Source organism: Zerene cesonia, chromosome 26 (genome assembly GCF_012273895.1).
Source record: "Zerene cesonia ecotype Mississippi chromosome 26, Zerene_cesonia_1.1, whole genome shotgun sequence".
Taxonomy (NCBI): Eukaryota; Metazoa; Arthropoda; class Insecta; order Lepidoptera; family Pieridae; genus Zerene; species Zerene cesonia.
This window is the reverse complement of record NC_052127.1, coordinates 5,270,799-5,289,169: the sequence shown is the minus strand read 5'-3', so window position 1 is coordinate 5,289,169 and position 18,371 is coordinate 5,270,799. Positions and strand designations below refer to the sequence as shown.

The 18,371-nt window shown below is 33.8% G+C and overlaps 3 protein-coding genes and 1 non-coding gene across 4 annotated transcripts; 3 read left to right on the top strand and 1 right to left on the bottom strand.

The window, feature by feature from the left end:
• Positions 1-446: 446 nt before the first annotated feature.
• On the top strand, positions 447-2,059 carry LOC119837008 (peptidyl-prolyl cis-trans isomerase Fkbp12-like). The gene is made up of 3 exons (XM_038362487.1): positions 447-782; positions 857-1,017; positions 1,364-2,059. The coding sequence occupies exons 1-3, from the start codon at positions 746-748 to the stop codon at positions 1,490-1,492; spliced, it is 327 nt and encodes a 108-aa protein (XP_038218415.1). The 5' UTR covers positions 447-745; the 3' UTR covers positions 1,493-2,059.
• A 988-nt stretch (positions 2,060-3,047) lies between these two features.
• On the bottom strand, positions 3,048-4,178 carry LOC119837089 (peroxisome biogenesis factor 10). Its single transcript, XM_038362586.1, has one exon. The coding sequence runs from the start codon at positions 4,035-4,037 to the stop codon at positions 3,216-3,218; it is 822 nt and encodes a 273-aa protein (XP_038218514.1). The 5' UTR covers positions 4,038-4,178; the 3' UTR covers positions 3,048-3,215.
• A 68-nt stretch (positions 4,179-4,246) lies between these two features.
• On the top strand, positions 4,247-17,182 carry LOC119837093 (protein CIP2A homolog). Its single transcript, XM_038362591.1, has 20 exons — positions 4,247-4,871; positions 5,137-5,318; positions 5,524-5,602; positions 5,882-6,112; positions 6,447-6,583; positions 7,402-7,528; positions 7,909-8,017; positions 8,466-8,582; positions 9,234-9,337; positions 9,801-9,917; positions 10,782-10,907; positions 11,445-11,552; positions 11,795-11,941; positions 12,306-12,401; positions 13,393-13,499; positions 14,200-14,347; positions 15,017-15,118; positions 15,518-15,649; positions 16,122-16,262; positions 17,051-17,182. The coding sequence occupies exons 1-19, from the start codon at positions 4,728-4,730 to the stop codon at positions 16,260-16,262; spliced, it is 2,454 nt and encodes an 817-aa protein (XP_038218519.1). The 5' UTR covers positions 4,247-4,727; the 3' UTR covers positions 17,051-17,182.
• Trnag-gcc lies at positions 14,002-14,072 on the top strand. The gene has a single exon. It is a non-coding gene; the product is annotated as a tRNA-Gly (tRNA).
• Positions 17,183-18,371: the final 1,189 nt, after the last annotated feature.

The window sequence follows — 18,371 nt, the reverse complement described above, 5'->3', positions numbered from 1 at the left end:
GTATGCTATCGTACATCGTACGCAGGCACAAAATTATCGTATTTGTACGATAATTATCGTACGGTTCCGAACACTGAGTGACATATTTTTATTCCTTACTAGGCACTAGCTCTTTGCCCGTTACCGTGGTATATATATCTCCTTTATCATTCATTAAGCTGCAGCTTTCCAAGATGTAAGAATTTTTAAATCGGTACAGCGGTTTTTGCGTGAAAACGTTACAAACATAAAAATACAAAGGTTTCCTTTCTATAACATTAGTGTAGATATATTGTTCGTAAATTTTATACATAATTACTGCGGAGTCTATATCACGAGACCAAAACCACATTTAGCTTGGCTTAGGATTTTTATTTACTATGATTTTGACACGTTTGATGAAAATCAGCCAAGTGTGAGTCGGACTGGCGACACTAAGCTTTCCGTATAAATAACATAAACTGCAAAAAAAAACTGCAGTGTAAACTCGAGGATAACACGTTCTACGAGTCACTGCATAATTAAAACTGCACACTGCATGATAAATTAAGAGATCGTGTTGATTAAACAGTGCATTTAAAAGCACTGGCCAATTGAAATATACGTAGGTTTTATTGTGGTCCTGTCAATTGTCATGTGCTAAATATATATCTGTCATAGCATGCGTTTGTTGGAAGTTGGTGAAAACTTGGAATAACAAAAATATATTTGGTGGAAGGTATTGTTTCAATATCGTAAACATACAGAAAAACATTTAGGTTCGAGGATGGGTGTGGATGTAGAAACGATTTCTCCTGGAAACGGTACGTATGTTTCAATACATTACTCGTGTCATGCAATTATTTGCAACCGGCTTACCTTGTCGAATAAATTGTAGGCAGTACATACCCAAAGGCGGGGCAAACAGTGGTCGTGCACTATACAGGAACGCTACAGAATGGAAAGAAATTCGATTCATCTAGAGATCGTGGCCAACCTTTTAAATTTACTCTTGGAAAGGGTGATGTTATTAAGGGATGGGATCAGGGGATTGCCAAGGTATTTTATAAGTTTTGTTCACTTAATTACTGAATTAAAACTATGTCAATAAGAGGTTACTTTGATCTTCTGAATTAATTTATAGCATTTTAATTTCTGGATAGCCTAACCAATTTTTATTTAAATTTTAATTAACTAAGTTTAGCTAATTTATTATTTCACCTTAATCATTAGTTAACAATTTTGTTATGAAGCTAAAGCCCTATAACTTGTGTTAAGAAAGATAGACTGCCCTGTTCATTATGTTATATTAAGAGATAGATGTGCAAGTGGACTGTTTTAACTGATTCAAAATAATATCTAATATAATATGTAATAAGTTTTGTTAATTGTAATTTGTTTTTAGATGTCTGTAGGTGAAAGGGCCACATTGACATGTTCACCTGACTTTGCTTATGGATCGAGAGGCCACCCTGGCGTCATCCCTCCCAATGCTACACTTATATTTGATGTGGAACTTCTAAAAGTAGAATAACTCTTGCCATTTTAATATTAAATGTTATACCTAATGTTACTTTTGCATATTATGATTTCAATGTTAATGAAACAGTATTCTGATTTTGGTTTGTGACTTAGTCTATGGTATAGTCTATAAATGTTGTCTATGGTTCTGATTTTTTTATAAAATAAGGTTCAAATGAGTACAAATTAAAACAGCAGCTATTAGATTGTCTGAATGTCCAGATTCCATGTATTGCATAATATTGTTTGTTTATTATTGTTATGCTTGCATTAATTTTGAAGACCCTTAAATTGTTGCATTTATGAGATTTCATATCATAGATATGACATATACTCTATTGACCGCCACTTTGGTACAGTGGTTATCATGTGAGTGTGGACACAAGAAAATCTCAATCTGGCAGGACATAGAAGGCTGGTCACCTACATGTTCATTGAGAAAATTTGCTGAGTGATACACTTGTGTATATCATCTGCCACATACCCACAAGAAGATGTACTGGGACTTTGCTTGTATATACTAAATTACATTGTGTGCACGGCTTTATTCTAACTGGAAAAATAAAGTGATTCCAGAACAAAAAAGGGAAGAAAAACAAAATGATTTTTTTAATCCTATTGTGGATGTGTTTTTTGAGGAATGTGATATCTTGACATTTAAATAACATAAGTGCTGTAATAAGAAAGAATAAATATGAATTTTAATTGAAAAAGTTGATTAATGAAGTTAAAAATTCTATAAAATTTTCAAACAAATAGACTGCTATAATTATTTATTACAGATAACCATTATAATTTTATTTTTATTTGTTTATAAATAGGTTTTAGGGTATTTAATGTTACTAACTATACTTAATATACCATAGATAAAATATGATTTTTCTCTGGAGGCATTTAATTTATATGAAATCTCTTAAATTATATTCCAACTGTAACATCATTGGGAGTGTGGGATGCATGATGAACTAATTAAGATTGGTTCCTAATATTGTTAAAGCTTTGTACCTTACAAATAATATGTTATAATAAAAGTTTTTTTTAATAAATGCATTGTTATTTTTAATCCAAGAAGGCTCTCAATTCAATTGTTTGTTTTGGTGTTGTAACTTGATAACTAAGTGGGTTCAATCCATTGACTTGATTCTTTTTTGTGTTTGATAAGGATTTGTTATCATTTGTTGTGTTTTGGTTTGGTCTATTATACCAAGGGATGTAAGTGAACTTTTTTGTAGAAAATTTAATGATTCTTGTCTCCCTAACTGAAACATTTCATACAAAAACATGAAAATTGTTAAATGCATATAATGGTTTCATTTATTCATTTTGTTATTGTATGAGTATTGGTGTGGTTTTTTACAATATGAAATGTTTAATTTTCAGTATTAGAGCATTTGCAATTTTGAGCATTGCCTAATTTATGAGAAATTTTTTAAGAACAGAAATGTTTTATGTTAAGTGTTTCTATTATTTAAAAAATACACAATATTTAACATTCATCTGGTCAGATGGAAAGATAATAATGACTAAGTATTACAGAGCATAAAGGATTTAATAATAATAAAACAAAGTGTTCTTTACACTTATAATTCCCAATTTATTGCACATTTCCCTTTCAGTTTATATAGTATTAAATATGATTTTAATTCATCATAATATTTTTATCACATCCCACCTATAGGATTTTATAGTATTAATGTAACAAATGAAAACTTGAGCTTAATTATGTCTTTCATAAATTATTTTACACTAGGACAGTAATTCATCAATGGCACAACAGTGTTTTTTGTAAATGGTGTCCTACACAGTGCACATGATTCCAAAGCTCCGTAACAACACTGCATACAAAAATAATGTCCACACTGTAACACACAGGGTTGAACTATCTCCTCCAGACATGCAGCACATGACTTACTACTGTCCACTTCATTGGGAAAGTCAGCCATTTGTTCTAAATGTTTCTTTGCTTGATACACACTTTGGCCACAGCTTATAAATGCATGTAAAAGTGTCACAATACTTAATAATCGTAAATGTGCATAAAATGCTGAAGCTGCCGGCCTCACATGGACGTAGTTTATACCAGTAGCTGTCTTTGAAATCTGGAGAGGCCCACCGTTTATATACGATAGTGCTCTATGTATACTTTCAATTTGTGGCACCATGTTACCTAATGCTCGTAAAATAACAAGGAAAAAGTTCTGTGCCTCAGGTTTTAGGGATACATTCTGCTCAACTTGTCTCTCGATTTGACGAAGGATATGCCTTGTTATATTCTCGCCGAACGTGGACAGCAGAATGCTCAATAGTCTGTTGGAGAAGGATGGTAATTTGTGATATGTATCATCTACTTGCACAATACCAGAATATTCTTCACCTAGCGTTTGCAAATCGCGAAGCGTTGTCAATGATTTGTATAACACAGACGACGTAGGTATTGCTTTGGACGCATGGTGAGATGGTAACAATTTCGCTAATGAGCCAGCCAATTGTTTTTCGTAAAGATCATCTTTCTGCCAGGCACGTAAAATTTCTGCTGGTTGTGCCGTGGGTAGCGCCATATTTACCTTTTTATTTTTTATAGAATTGTTACTTTTTTCATTGCCTTATCACACATCAGTTAAAATTGCAAAATAAAAACACAAAACATCACTTAAGTCCACAGATTATGAACTATACCTATCATTAAACTACTCTTTGGTTGAAATTTGAATATATAATTGTCGTTTTTCTGTCAGTGTCACAGATCAAGTACGTTATATACGGCCAGTATATAAGTGTATAATCTATGCTACAGACTACGTAGCACATAAAATAGATAACAGGCTTTTATCATTCTATTTTTCTATTTCTAAAAAAATACTTCATTTTGCTCCTTTTGTAAACAATGCAATAAAATTAACGAAGGCATAAAAATTTTAAATTGTCTAGGTGCCTAGATAAATCCATCCATAGTCAAAGCGTAGTATATTACTTATCTGTGTCAGTCTTAATATGTGATGCCGGAATTATAATTATCTATGATGGTGCCAGTCAACCAGCCAATAGAGAATCAGAAGCGCACACGTCTAATAAACTGTCAACACTCAAAAGAAACAGTTGAAATTGAAATCGTGTGTTATTAATTTTTGTATTGTTTATTTAGTGAATATTTTTTAATGGATATAAGGCATCTGAGGCTTGTTTATTGCATGTGTTTTAATGCTTGTGACTTTTTATACGTAATTGTGTGAAGATTATTTTATATAACTATGGAGGTCGACGGTGAGGGATGGAATATAAATCCAGCTGAAAGCTCAAAATTTGGACATTTGAAAGCGTTTGTGACCGCAGCCCGCGAATTTGAAACTACACACAGCGAATCTGCGATTAATTTGATGACGAGATATCTAGGGGTATGTTATTTAATTCGAATTTTATCCCAAATTACATTTGCGTAACATTTTTACTTCTAATAATCACTGCCCGATCTAAAAAAAAAGAGAAAAGTCGACGTAATATTCCTGAAATCCTTTTAGTCTCGAAAGGCCATTATATATATTTAATTGATTTAATGAATATAAATAAAGTGCTGTTATCTGTTGCAATAACTAAAAATTTGTTACGAAATAAAAATACAAATTTTAATTTATAATTTAAATTCTATGAAATGTTCCACAGTTAATAGCATCATCTTGTGACCTATCTATATTCTCACCGGGCCGTTCAGAAGTGTGTGCATTCTTCAGTTCATTATGGAGGGTGATGTGCGATGGTCGGGGACCACACTGGGCTGGAGTAGCAGTGCTAGCGAGGGCTTGTATAGAGCCAAGTGCAAGGCATGCCCTTACACATACTTATAAGTGAGTATAATATCAAACTTAAAAACAAAATTTTATTGTTTACTTTGTAAACAAAATTTATATGGTATAGGAATAATTAAATTTGTTTTCCACAATAATACTCAGAAATAAGTACTCTTAAAATTGAAATTATATTCTATTTATATTGATTCATTAAGGCTATTGGGTAATTGAGGTTTGTTAATGTTTCATATAACACTTTCAGATTTATGCCAATCCTGTCCCGTCTTTTGACAGACACAATATCAAATGATAAGAAAATAAAGCTACTGTCTGTGATGCAGGTTTGTGTAATTTCTGATGTACATGTTACTTATGCTGGACATGGCGGATAGAGGGATCTATTGTGTTTCATTAATAAAGAGAATAATTAAATACTAATAATACTTTATCAATTGCTTCAGTGATAACTAATATTTATAATTTTAAAGGGAACAGTTTTGATATATTACTTTTTGCAAAATAGTAAACCACAATTGTAAAACAAACATAATTTTTGTACCAAGGAGGTTATATTTCATTCAAAATAATCTTTATACTATCATAATCTGGTTGCTCTTCAGGACATCTCATATGGAATCAAGATAAGCTGGCAGGAATCATATCTTGCAGAGTTAATGAAGACCTTAACCAATTGGATAGTACAACCAATGGTGGAACCTCAGCACCGAACGATCAGTCACAAGTCCCTCACTGTGTTGGTTAATGTGTGTTATGGGAACTTGCCAGCGATATATTCATTGATGAGAACAGTGGATACTAAGGAGTTTGTTGTTCATTTGATTAGTTTAAAGGTGAGTTATCTCTACATTTATCTCATTAAAAATAACATTCAAAGGTAAGTTTGAACACTTATAAGGAGAGTTAGCTATAAAGATGAATTTACACATCATAAGTAACATGAGCACATGAATTCCAATTTATTTTAACAAATAGCGATTTGTGCCCTTTGCCATGCATGTGCATGTACAAATTAGTGGAATAATTCAGTAAATTTTTCGTCGAAGATCGAGGCGAAATGTTTAACACGATTGCCCATGCCCATGCCCAACATTTGTTCATAGTCTGCGACTGTTTGGAGATGCATATGTAGAAAAAAATCTAAAATATGTATAATTTTCTTTTCAGGACGGTGGTTACGGCGGTGTGGAAGTGTGTCGGTTGCTGCTGTGCCTGTCCAGCGCGACCCGCGGCGCCGCGACGCAGCCTGCGCACGTGCATAGCTATCTGTGTTGCACCATGCGCACTTTCACTAAGGCCATAGTGTGAGTTTAGTGTTGAAGTGTTAATCCTACTTTCTACTACATAATATTAAAAAATGCGAAAGTTGTAAGGATGTGTGTGCGTTTGTTGCTCTTTCACGCAAAACCTACTGAACTGATTGCAATAAAATTTGGTACGTAGACAGCTGGACAACTGGAATAACATAAAGGCAACTTGTTATCCCGATATACCTACGGGATACGGACTTACGCGGGTGAAACCGCGGAGCGCAGCAAGTAATTAATAAAATGTTGTATAGTCTGTGTTGTTATACAAACAATCAAAACGCTTAATTGTGCTCCAAATGATAAGAAAACGAAAGAAAAGAATATACATAATATTAAACACATTCAAAAGCACAATAGATGGTCTAATCGCTAAGGTAGCGTCTCTTCCAGACAGCCTGGTGGTAAAGGAGAGTTTACAAGTTTTATAGTTTACAATTATAAAATGAAATATGTACATGCGTATATAATAGATATACATAAAAATATAAAAATAGAAGTACATACTGCATAATCATAGAAATACATACCTACTTACAAAGATAAAATTATTTTCTTGTGTTTGGTTTCACACGAGTATTATACATTTAGAAATTAAAAACTTTTCAACGGATTTTAAACGCGATTTATTCATTATATTATTAACCCGACGTTTCGAACACTTTACAGCGAGCGTGGTCACGGGGAGACCTGTGTCTCCCCGTGACCACGCTCGCTGTAAAGTGCGTTTAAAATCCGTTGAAAAGTTTTTAATTTCTAAAAGATAAAATTAAATAACAACAGCCCTCACTAATTATTTTTTTAATTATTTACAGAGAACGAGACGAAACTCAACTCCTGCATGCTTATACATTTATAAATGATCTGTGTTCTGATGACAGTCTGCGGAATTATGTACTCACATATCCTCACTTTGGTAACTCACTGAGTGACGCTTTGAAGGTAATATTTTTTATTATTTAATGTATTTTTTTATTCAATCTAACATATATGTTTTATTTTATAACATGTCCAGAACTTTACAATCTTTTCCCTTTTTAAATCTTTATATCTATAATAGAAGTCGTGGAAGATGCTGGTTCGGATCATATATTGTGATGGACTCTCAACTAATATTGCACTGTAACTAAAATACCTCATATAAAAAATTGTACAATTAAGTGTACTACTTTTTCTAAAACGGCTTTTGTTTAGTTTAAATATTAATTGTTAGAAATATGTATTCTTATTTGTATTATATTGCAATATCAAAAGATATCTATGGGAATATTGGGAATCTATCAAAGAACAATACATTAATTGAATTGAATTATTTGTTTCAGGATGCAGACATATTATGTAGACCCACACCAGATGAATCCGGCGAGCCGGAAACAGCTGCCGGCTGTTTGCGAAATGTACTCAAGTTTTTAACCGTTCTAGTCAATTTGGGTAAGCTTCATCTATGGAGAGTTATTTAATATATGGTGCGGCTGAAGAGAAATTTAATAAGAAAATATACAGGTGGTTAATAGCACTGTCTGTACTCTTGTGTGGATTTGTTATGTTACAATAAAAAAAAAAGATATTTGAATATATCATAGATTAAAAAGTATAGTTCTCTTTAAAACATGATGTATTTGAAACATGTTTATAAGTTATATAATTGTACAATTTGAAAATGATAGTTTTATGATTAATGATAAATTTATGTGTCTTTCTGTCCATCTATTACACATTCACATGAAGACTTCTTTATTTTTTTTAAATAATCACATGAAGGCTTGGGTTAGGGGATTAAGTTGTTTGTCTGTTATTCTGTTTATAGTTAAAACTGCCAGGCATAGCTAGTGTGCAATAAGTGGCCAAAAAAGACGAGTTCTTTAAAATTATTCAACAGATCTATACACACTGCGGTGCCACCACAATCAGCTGGTCTGTCTGTGCATGAAGGCCAGTCGGGTCTGCCTGCCGGAGGCTTTGGAGTTATTTGCGGCCATAGTCACACAATATAGAGGTAAAGATTTGATTTTATGTTGAGAAGATATTGTAAGGATTTGCTTTTATAAGTATGAGTGGATTTTTTTGAATACTTATATCATCCAACTGTTGTCACGTATGTTTTAAAGCAATAATCGAAAATTTGGTTACATATTGCATGGGTAAGTAAGTTCACCACGAATACTGATATCAAAAATCAATTATTTTCTATAAAATGATTCACCAACAGCCCTGGGGGGAGGTACTACTCGAAATTCTAAAATTTGACTGAAAGACTACAATTACTCATCAAACACAAAAAGAATCATGTCAATCAGTTGAGCACCCACGGAGCTATTGAGTAACGAAGCAAAAAAAAAAAAAAATCCAATGGAGAACCTCTTTGGATTTAGGTCGTCTACTGATAATAGATATAATCAAAACAATCAGAAACCCAATTAGAATTTTATACTATAGTGTGCCTATATGCAATTATTAAGTACTTGTTGGAATAAGGGATTACATATTTTTATTTAAAATCACTTTATAACAAGCACTATTGAATGTTAACGCAAAAGTGCGTAGTATTTTATGAGTACTTACTTCATGGCGCACCTAGGGGATTGGTATTACTCGTTTGAGCTTAGGGCGTGGAAATAATTCTAGATTTTTTTTTTTTTTTTTTCAGAGGAAGGTCGGTTACCGCAAGAGTTAATATCCGCGTTGAACGATGGGTTGCCAGCGTTGCTCGTGCCGCCGGCTCTGGAGCCCGGCAAAGCTGGATTGCAATGGGTGAGATTCTCTACCGCTTTTCATTTAAACAAGACGCTCGTCCCGTCTCCGCCCGTATGTATATCAAGATTCCTATTTTTTTATCCCAAGGGAGCATTTCATCGGGATGAAGAGCATCCTATCGTCCAAGTCAGCTTATACCTTGACGGACAAACATCCAAACGAACAAACTTTCAGATTTATAATATTTATGTGATTAGTTCATAGGGGCCTTCCGTAAATTACGTCACAGTAACTGTGTATCAACCTTCCGAACAATAATGCATCTTTAGTATTACAAAAAAACTTTAGTAGCACTAGCCTGAGTATCAGATATCTGACGTCATCTAAATAAAACATACCCTCTCTCTCTACCTCACCATCTCCAGACATAAAAATCATACAATTGCAACGTGAAAGAAAGACAAACAAACAAATACTGTTTCACTTTTATATCATTAGTGTGTGTTTGTATTTATTTCAGCTGCAAGTGGTGGGCGCTTTGTGTGAAACAAGCGAGACCCAAGAGAGAGTCCTGCAAGAGGTCACTCCGGACTCGCTGGAAGACACTCTATATGGAGTGTTGCAGTACACTTCACAGGTATATTATAATAATTTAGGTTAGGTTTGGTTACACCTGATTTATAATAAAGATAATTGTGAAAGAAATAAGAGAATTTGTGCAAGTGGGGTATTTTATATTGCTAAAGGAAGATTGATATTTATAGTCTGTAATTATTATATCTTAGGTGTTTCAGAATTATAAAATCGACATATACGTTTAATTAAAAATTTTGAACTTTTTAATATCCTTGCAAGTGTACTTTAAATAAATTTAAATTTTTCCACGCGTGGGGAATTTTCTGTTATAGATTCCTAATGTTAATATTACATTTATAATAGATTTTATGTAGTTGATATACAATTTACGGTTTTGCAGTTGAAAGTCAAAAAATTTGTCCATCGCTACCATTCTTTGTTATATTTTCAACCAACTACAAAAAATGAGGTTTTAAATTTGACTGTAATTTTGTTTTTGAGTTTGTTACCTCGTAACTTTTTACTGGGTGATCTGATTCATATGAATCTCTATTTTTATTTGAAAGCTGGTGCCTCCCATGTGGATTCATTCAAATTTTATTGGTCCAGTTGTGAACATTGGAGGTAGTTAATTACGACGAGCTTTTTTATAGTTGTCACTATCACTACATAGTGATAATATACATAAAAAAATCGCTTTCTCTGTCCCTATGTTCCTTTGTAGGCTTAAATATTTAAAACTACGCAATGGATTTCGATGGGGGTTTTTTTAATAGATAGAGTGATTCGAGGAAGGAAGGTTTATATATACTACATCTACAAAACTATTCTGAATTTAACGCGTGCGAAACCGCAGGCAAAAGCTAGTATACATATAAAATATGAACTTTGTATACATAAAAATGTAAATTAATTTAATTCCCAGAACGGTCCGGTAGGCGTGGAAGTGTCCCAGCAAGCGGTGGTGGTGGCTTGCCGCGCGACTCTGTCCCTCGCGCCGCTCGACGGCCAGTGGGAGGCCGCGCTCAATAGGATGCTGGCTCATCATCAGGTGGGTGATGACATGATGATTTGTGTTTATCATTAATTTCATCCATCCCACTAATATTATAAATGCAAAAGTTTGTAAAGATGTGGATGTGTGTTTGCTCTTTCACGCAAAAACTACTGAACCGACTGAAATGAAATTTGGCACGTAGACAGCTGGACAACTGGAATAACATATAGGCAACTTTTTATCCCGATATTCCTACGGGATACGAACTTACGCGGGTGAAACCGCGGGGCGCAGCTAGTAGTTTAATAAAATGCTACGTGAACGAGTTGTATGTACGTTGCGGGTGGTGTAGTGTGCATTTTATTTATTACAGATATTATGGTAGTACCCAGTCCGGTAAGCTTTTCTTTATTTCCTATATTATATACATATTATGTATATGTATAGATATGTATAGAGCATATAATTTTTGTCGGTCGCGTTCTGGCTTATCTATGGAACGGTGTAACCGATTTCGATACTCGCACCGAAACATTGATGTTACATGGAAAAACTCGTTTACACAATTAGTGTATAATTTATTTGTTACAGGTTCGGAAATTGCTGTGTACCGGTCTCACGAGCAACAACGCGGCACGAAGAAAACAAATATTGCAATTAGTCAAACACCATTATTTTCCATCCGATCAGATGAATCAGGTGAGCTTGCATCCACCTTCCCACTGTATGTACTACTATATTATAAACGTGACGTTTTACGTGACGTGACGGGTATAACAATACTGTTTTTATCACTAGGCCGCCCAATAAGTGGTCTTGTGGCTCTTCCTTTATATTTTTTAGGATTCCTCTTTGTGCAATTTAAAAGAATTAATACGAAATAAAAATAAAAATACAAAATAAAAAAAGAGAAATAACAATAATGTTGTGTTATCACAAAGGTGTTCAGCGAGCACGTGTCCGCCCCGGAGCCACAAGTAGCGGACATATCTCAGGCCGACACGGAAGGTCTGTCCTTATCGCCCGCACAGCGAACGGCAGTTGATGAGTTAGTGGCTAAATTGACTGCCAAATTGGACGAAGGGAAGGTGAGTGAAGGGGCGTTCGAATATTGAAAATCAAATATCGAATTTGGAATTTCATTGATATTCGAAATTCGAAATTCGAATATAGTTTATTAAATTTGATTCTTATTTTGATTTTTTTATGCATATTATCATGTATTAAGGCTGTTTATATAGAGTAGGTACGCTTTGAGAAAATTTGTTTCAGAAAAATATTTAAATTTGTCTTAATTGTTACTGGTGATGAGTTTCATTTTACTTTCAGAGAATTCAAAATAGTGCTAAATTTACATAACTCGAAATGTTTTTTTTGCATTTATTAGATTCAAATCAAATAAAAAACAAAATAGAATAGAATAAATGAAATATCTTATGTTTTTGTTTTCAGATATCGGACATAGCAACATCAAGTGTAATGGAATTGTATGGATATAAGATTACATGCTTGGAACAAAGGCTGCATTCACATTCGGTCGCGTTGCAGGTAAAGCATACTAATGACATGAGGTTGACGAGTTTGTTGTATGTTTGTACGCGCTGATGTCGGGAATCGGGATATGGACGTCCCTTATTGCTATATTGCTTGTTTATGACAGACATGATGAACAGACGAAGTCTGGGCGGAGCGCTAGTTTTGTAAAAATGTATATTTAATATCTATTACACTACTTTTTACTAAGAACGTCTCTCTATTGTAATTGTTTCTTTGATTATTAGTTTTTGGAATTCTATCTAGACTTTATTATATTCGTTCAAATTTAACACTCGTACTTAACATGATAAAAAAGAAAGATATAAATCTTTTTGGCAAAAGTGAAAATATATCAATAAGAGTTTTTAGGTCCATTTTCCAATTTGCTTAAAGTTTTTTCACTGAATCAATTAACCCGACCGAGTACGGCCCCTCAGGCCCCCTCCATTCCTGCGACAGCCCAAGCCGAGGTTCGCGGTCCCCGACAAGGGGGGACGCCCTTGAGCGTGTCGTAGCCCTTCAGGCAAGCATTGAGATTCATCACAAAAGAAAAAAAAAATTAATCAATTATATAAACATCAAACAAAAAAATTATTATTTCGCAAAAAAATCTTTGTACTATCCCGATCTCGTGGGTTTTCCGGGATGAAATACTATGCTTTTTACCTTTCTATATATTATGTATGAAACTAGTGAACGGATTTTTTTTATGAAATTTGGTATACAGACAAGGTGGTGGTGAGGTGACTTGGGTAATAAGATTAGATTGCTCCCTTGCGATTAAACAGGAAATTTGATATCCGGACAGAGCCGGGACGAGCGTCAAGTTTCTTCTATATACATATATGAAATTCCCGTGTCACAATGTCAGTTACCACACACCTCCGAAACGGCTGGACCGATTTTCATGAAATTTTGTGTGCATATCGGATAGCATCTATTAGGCAGAACAGCGTATGCCCAGCTACTATAACTAACTATATACAAACAAACAAACAAACAGGGTGCAACCGAACACATGGCGTCGCTACAGCACGCGCTGGCGCTGCTGCAGGCGACCAACTCGTCGCAGCAGGACGTGTTGTACACAACGCAGATGCTGACGGAGAAGTATTCAATATACTTATATTTTACTTACTATGACGCGGGTAGAGTAGGATAGGATAGAAGCCTAGTTTAGTTACCATTCTACAATTCTAAAATTAATAATAATTCAACTAATATAATAACTTGTATAAGTTTATATCAGTAATTGTTGTTTAGTGCACAATACTGTTGAAAAGGCAAAAAGGCAGAGAAAGGATGCGACACGTCGCAGAGATTAAAAAAAATGTCTGGATGATCGATTGATACAGCAAAATATATACGGTTTTACAATTTTTTTTTTCATGTATTTTGTCTTTTCATTTTCACGAAAAGGTAATAAAGGCTAAGTATTGGACAGTTATAATTTGACTGGTTTGATAAAATGCCAAAGGCTATATCTATTTTTTATGTAAACTCGCTTTCAAAGTTTGTTGTGCTATTAAACGGTACATAAATATTTCATAATGTTAATTTTTAATTCACAAAAAGATGGATCTGTATAACTTTTTCATCAAGGTTGTTAACAGCATCGGTGGTTCAGTGGTAGAATGCTCGCCTGCCACGCGGGCGGCCCGGGTTCGATTCCCGGCCGATGCAGATTCCTTTTTGACTTTATTTTTTTATAATTCCTCGTTGATTTCCTCTTAATTTATTTTATGGAAATTATTGTTATTTTTCGATTTCTCGACTTCAATAATATTTTTTTTATATGTATTTTTTTCAGACATAAAAAGACGATAGAGGATCTTCATAAACAATTGGAAGACGCAGAAACAACATTGCGTGGTTACAGAGCGAAATTGGCAGCTGAAAAACTGGAAAAGGAAAATCAAAAGGAGAATTTGCAAAAGGAGTTCAGACAACAGTTGGCGGTGAGCGTTTTTAATACAGCGCCATCTAGTGTAACATTTCCGGTTCAATTGGGGTTTGTTTAAAGCGCCATCTATGAGGGTAATATCATAATTACAAACGTACGTACCTACATTACAAAGTTAGAGGACACAAATGTTTCCTTTACTAAATATAAAAAATGGTTTATTTCATTTCCAATTTTACAAAATATGGAGTAGTAAGTTTAAGAAAAAACCTGTGTCAGGAGACACGTTCTCCCTTAACTTAATGATTAATTCAAAACGTAAACTTAAGTATTTCTGCTTAAACACACTATAGTAATTATTTATGGATATGGATGAAACTTTAAATATATTGTTTTGGTATGTTTAAATTACTTACCCAATTAATGAGACAGTTTTAAACCGAATTGTAGTAGTATTGTAAATTTATTTGTATACGCACATTACTTTAAACCTCAGCGGGTTTTTTCTTTATTTGCTACACAACTGATTTACTTATGTTATTTCATTTTTTGTTCTGATAATAAAAAAAACCTACGTGTTTGAAAATTTAAATAAATCGTGTAAAAATTAAAGTTTAGATATCTGGCTATGTATGGTCAACTTGGGGCAAGCGGCTGGTTATATATACATAAATAAATACAATACAATAAATACTTAATCATAATACGTTTTTATATTTCACAGACGTTCGAAAGTGAAATGAAAGTTCGTGAAAGAGAAGCCGAGGAGAGATTCAAGCAAGCGGAGTCGGAACATAAGGCGCTACAAAAGAAATTAGAACAACAGGTTAGTCGCACTTTTTATAGTGTTTTTTTCTATATTCATTAAAATTTCTAATATCTGATGATTTTGGAGCTTTTATGTAGATAAGTGTAAAGGGAGAGTGATATTAACAGCTTAATTTTGGTTTTCGGGTATATAAATTATATTTGTTTGTACTTTAGAACGCCTTAATTTTGGGACAAAATAAATTATTTATTTTTTATTTTATTATATCTATTTAATCTATCTATGAGGTAAACATCTATAGAAATTAAATAAGTAGAATAATAAAATATTAGTTTGGTTATTTTTATTCAATTTTTTAAAGTTACTGGAACCGGTATAGGTTTGCGCATCTCGTGTGTCGCGTAGAACAGGGCAGAGCATACAAGAGCATCATCAGCGATTCTCGTGAATTTTCAGATGAACAAGAACAGCGAGCTGGCGGGCGTGCTGGTGAAGTTCGAGGAGCGGGTGAAGCAGCGGGACAAGAAGCTGGACGAGAGCGCGCAGGCCGCCGCCGCGCTGCGCAGGGATCTGGACCAGAGGGACGCTGTGAGTGCTCGCCCGAACCTTTCTGCTGTCTCATACTTTATGTATGGGAGTTTTTAAACTATTTTTTTATATGCTTAGTATTTTTTTTATATCGTCATCAGCCCATATATGTTCCCACTGCTGGGACACAGGCCTCCTATGAGGGTTCAGGCCATAATCCACCACACTGGCCAAGTGCGGGTTGGCAGATGTCACATGCCGTCGATTTTTTGATTCTTGGACATGCCGGTTTCCTCACGATGTTTTCCGTTCACCGTTTTAAGCAGTGGTGATGTTATACACATCTGCAGAGAAATTGAAAAATCAATTTATTTCCTGCACGCTCGCCCGGTCTCGAACCCCGACTTATCGATTTTGAAGTCCGAGGTTCTCACCACTGAGCCACCACTGCTTTTCTTTTTATATAGTTATTCTCATTTTACGCATTAGGTCAAGTATAAGGAAATTATAAATGAATAATTTTCGGGCACAGATGATAAAGCAGCTGGAGAAGACGGTGGTGGAGCGCGAGAACCGGCTGTACCAGGTGACCACGCAACTCGAGGAGATGAAGCGAGTGCAGGAGATGGTCGCCAAGCTGATGAGCAAGAGCACCGCTAATGCTTCCAATTAGGTGATTGGGTCTTCGTGCCTCTGGTCAAATTTGCCGTATCCTTCTCCTCATTTTCTCCTTTCCCTCGCCAGTTTCTTTATTCCCATCAGTAACCCTAAAAGCGGACAACGTGTGTGCACCGTTTTACCATCAGGCGAAATAGCAGTTCAGCTGTCCGCTGTGTTATAAAAAAAATCTTCAATCGCCCAGACTCTTAAACGGCACCGAATTAACTACCTGAATATTCAGATGCATAGTTTAAGAAAAGTTAATTATATGTATCAAATCAAAACTAAAATCTGAAATAGCACGTGTGATAAAATACGTTTCTTTATTTATTTATTTTAATTTCGTTTTTACAATCTACAGGATGACCCGACGATCCATTGAACGTTGCCCAGTTTCCGTTGAACTTGTGAAGATCAGATAGCCTTTCATAAGATTCTTCTTATGACAGTGACAAACACAACAAACAAATAAACATAATTATGCTATTGAATGATTATTCGGCTAAATCGGTCCAGCAGTTTACGCTTCATTTGCTAAAGAAAAGAGGGATTTAGTAATTAGAAACTTTTTAACGGATTTTAAACGCGATTAATTCATTATATTATTAACCCGACGTTTCGAACACTTTACAGCGAGCGTGGTCACGGGGATTTATTTCTGTACAAAGAGATTTTTTAATTGACATTGGCTACACTTAATGTTTACTTTAATTCTCACAATAAAAATATTATTATAATTCAGCAATTGGTTATACATCGCAAAGAATTTATTAAATACTCATCATTTTGTTTTGTTTTCAGATAAATCAATTACACCCACAATGGGAAGAGATCTCTGCATAATCAATAAATACATATATTTTTACAACATAATGTATTTGTTCAAGTCAATATTTTGATAATTTTCATATTGTTATATGATGTCAAATTATGAATGTGAATATAAATGACAATAATTTAAGTGTGTTTTATTTGAATTTGGGTATGAAATCGTTTAATATCGAAATTTTCTCTTCAGTATATGGGGCCTATATATTTATTGCTGCAAACCCTCCAGAATTAATAAATTGTTCATTGTATTCATTCATTAAAGTTAGGTTGCTAAAAACTTGTTTATAAATGTATAACTTCAGTTATCCTGATTATGGTCTTATTGATTAAAAGTGTAAAAATACCAATAATACATTTATAAGTTTTATCTTCGTTCATAAGAGCCGGTTGTAATTAATTTCCATGTTTTAAACGGAATACTCAGAATTCAAGTTGAAAAAACTATTGAAAAAGTTTATGAAGAAACAGACAATATAAGAAGTATAAATAAATGGCGCCAAAATTAACGTTCCTTCGGATGTCATGGCCGCAGACAGAACTACTTTGGTAGTCTGTAGTTCAATGTCAGATGATTACAGGCGGGTTATTTTAAACTGTCTGAATCACGACTATTTAAACAATCATTCATACATTTTGTGGGTGTTTATTGGGATTTGAGTTTACCAAATAAGAACTTTACCTTTACATCAAAACTATATTGTGTATTTATATTATTCAATCGAATTTTTATTAATATATTTTAGAGGACTTTTAAAGTTATTTTTGATATTATTCCAAGATTGTAGCATCAAAGTAAACGTGTATATTGATCATCAAAATTATTCGCAAGGAAACTGTTCTAAATTGTATTCTATGATTGTTACGAAATTTTACTAAGTACTTATCTTGCAGTGAAAATTAAAATTACTACCGTATAATGCCAACGGCTAAATAATATGCCATATTGATATTTCTGGTATATAGATTACTACTACTAGAGTTCTATCTTAAAAAGATCACTAATTAAGTGATGAAATCACTATATCTCCCAGAAACTGCATTTTTAGCGTATAACGTTTAGCATACTATAAAATTAGCTAAGATATGTTGCCAGATTAAAATAAAAACTAAACATAATTCATCATGTGTTTATTGAAATTCACAATACGATAGAATATAATTCCATGAAAATATGAATGAAGTAGAATATTAACAGTAGGTAAATAAAATTTGAAGCAATAACAATTCACTTATAATATATTCATAATTATGTGACGTTAACTTAAGAAGACATCTCATATTATAATAAACT

Coding starts and splice junctions, on each gene's coding strand:
- LOC119837008 (XM_038362487.1), top strand. CDS start 746: ATGGGTGTGGATGTAGAAACGATTTCTCCTGGAAACG. Junction 783..856: donor AACGATTTCTCCTGGAAACG/GTACGTATGTTT, acceptor AATAAATTGTAG/GCAGTACATACCCAAAGGCG. Junction 1,018..1,363: donor GGGATCAGGGGATTGCCAAG/GTATTTTATAAG, acceptor ATTTGTTTTTAG/ATGTCTGTAGGTGAAAGGGC.
- LOC119837093 (XM_038362591.1), top strand. CDS start 4,728: ATGGAGGTCGACGGTGAGGGATGGAATATAAATCCAGCTGAAAGCTCA. Junction 9,918..10,781: donor TGTTGCAGTACACTTCACAG/GTATATTATAAT, acceptor TTTAATTCCCAG/AACGGTCCGGTAGGCGTGGA. Junction 13,500..14,199: donor ACGCAGATGCTGACGGAGAA/GTATTCAATATA, acceptor TATTTTTTTCAG/ACATAAAAAGACGATAGAGG.
- LOC119837089 (XM_038362586.1), bottom strand. CDS start 4,037: ATGGCGCTACCCACGGCACAACCAGCAGAAATTTTACGTGCCTGGCAG.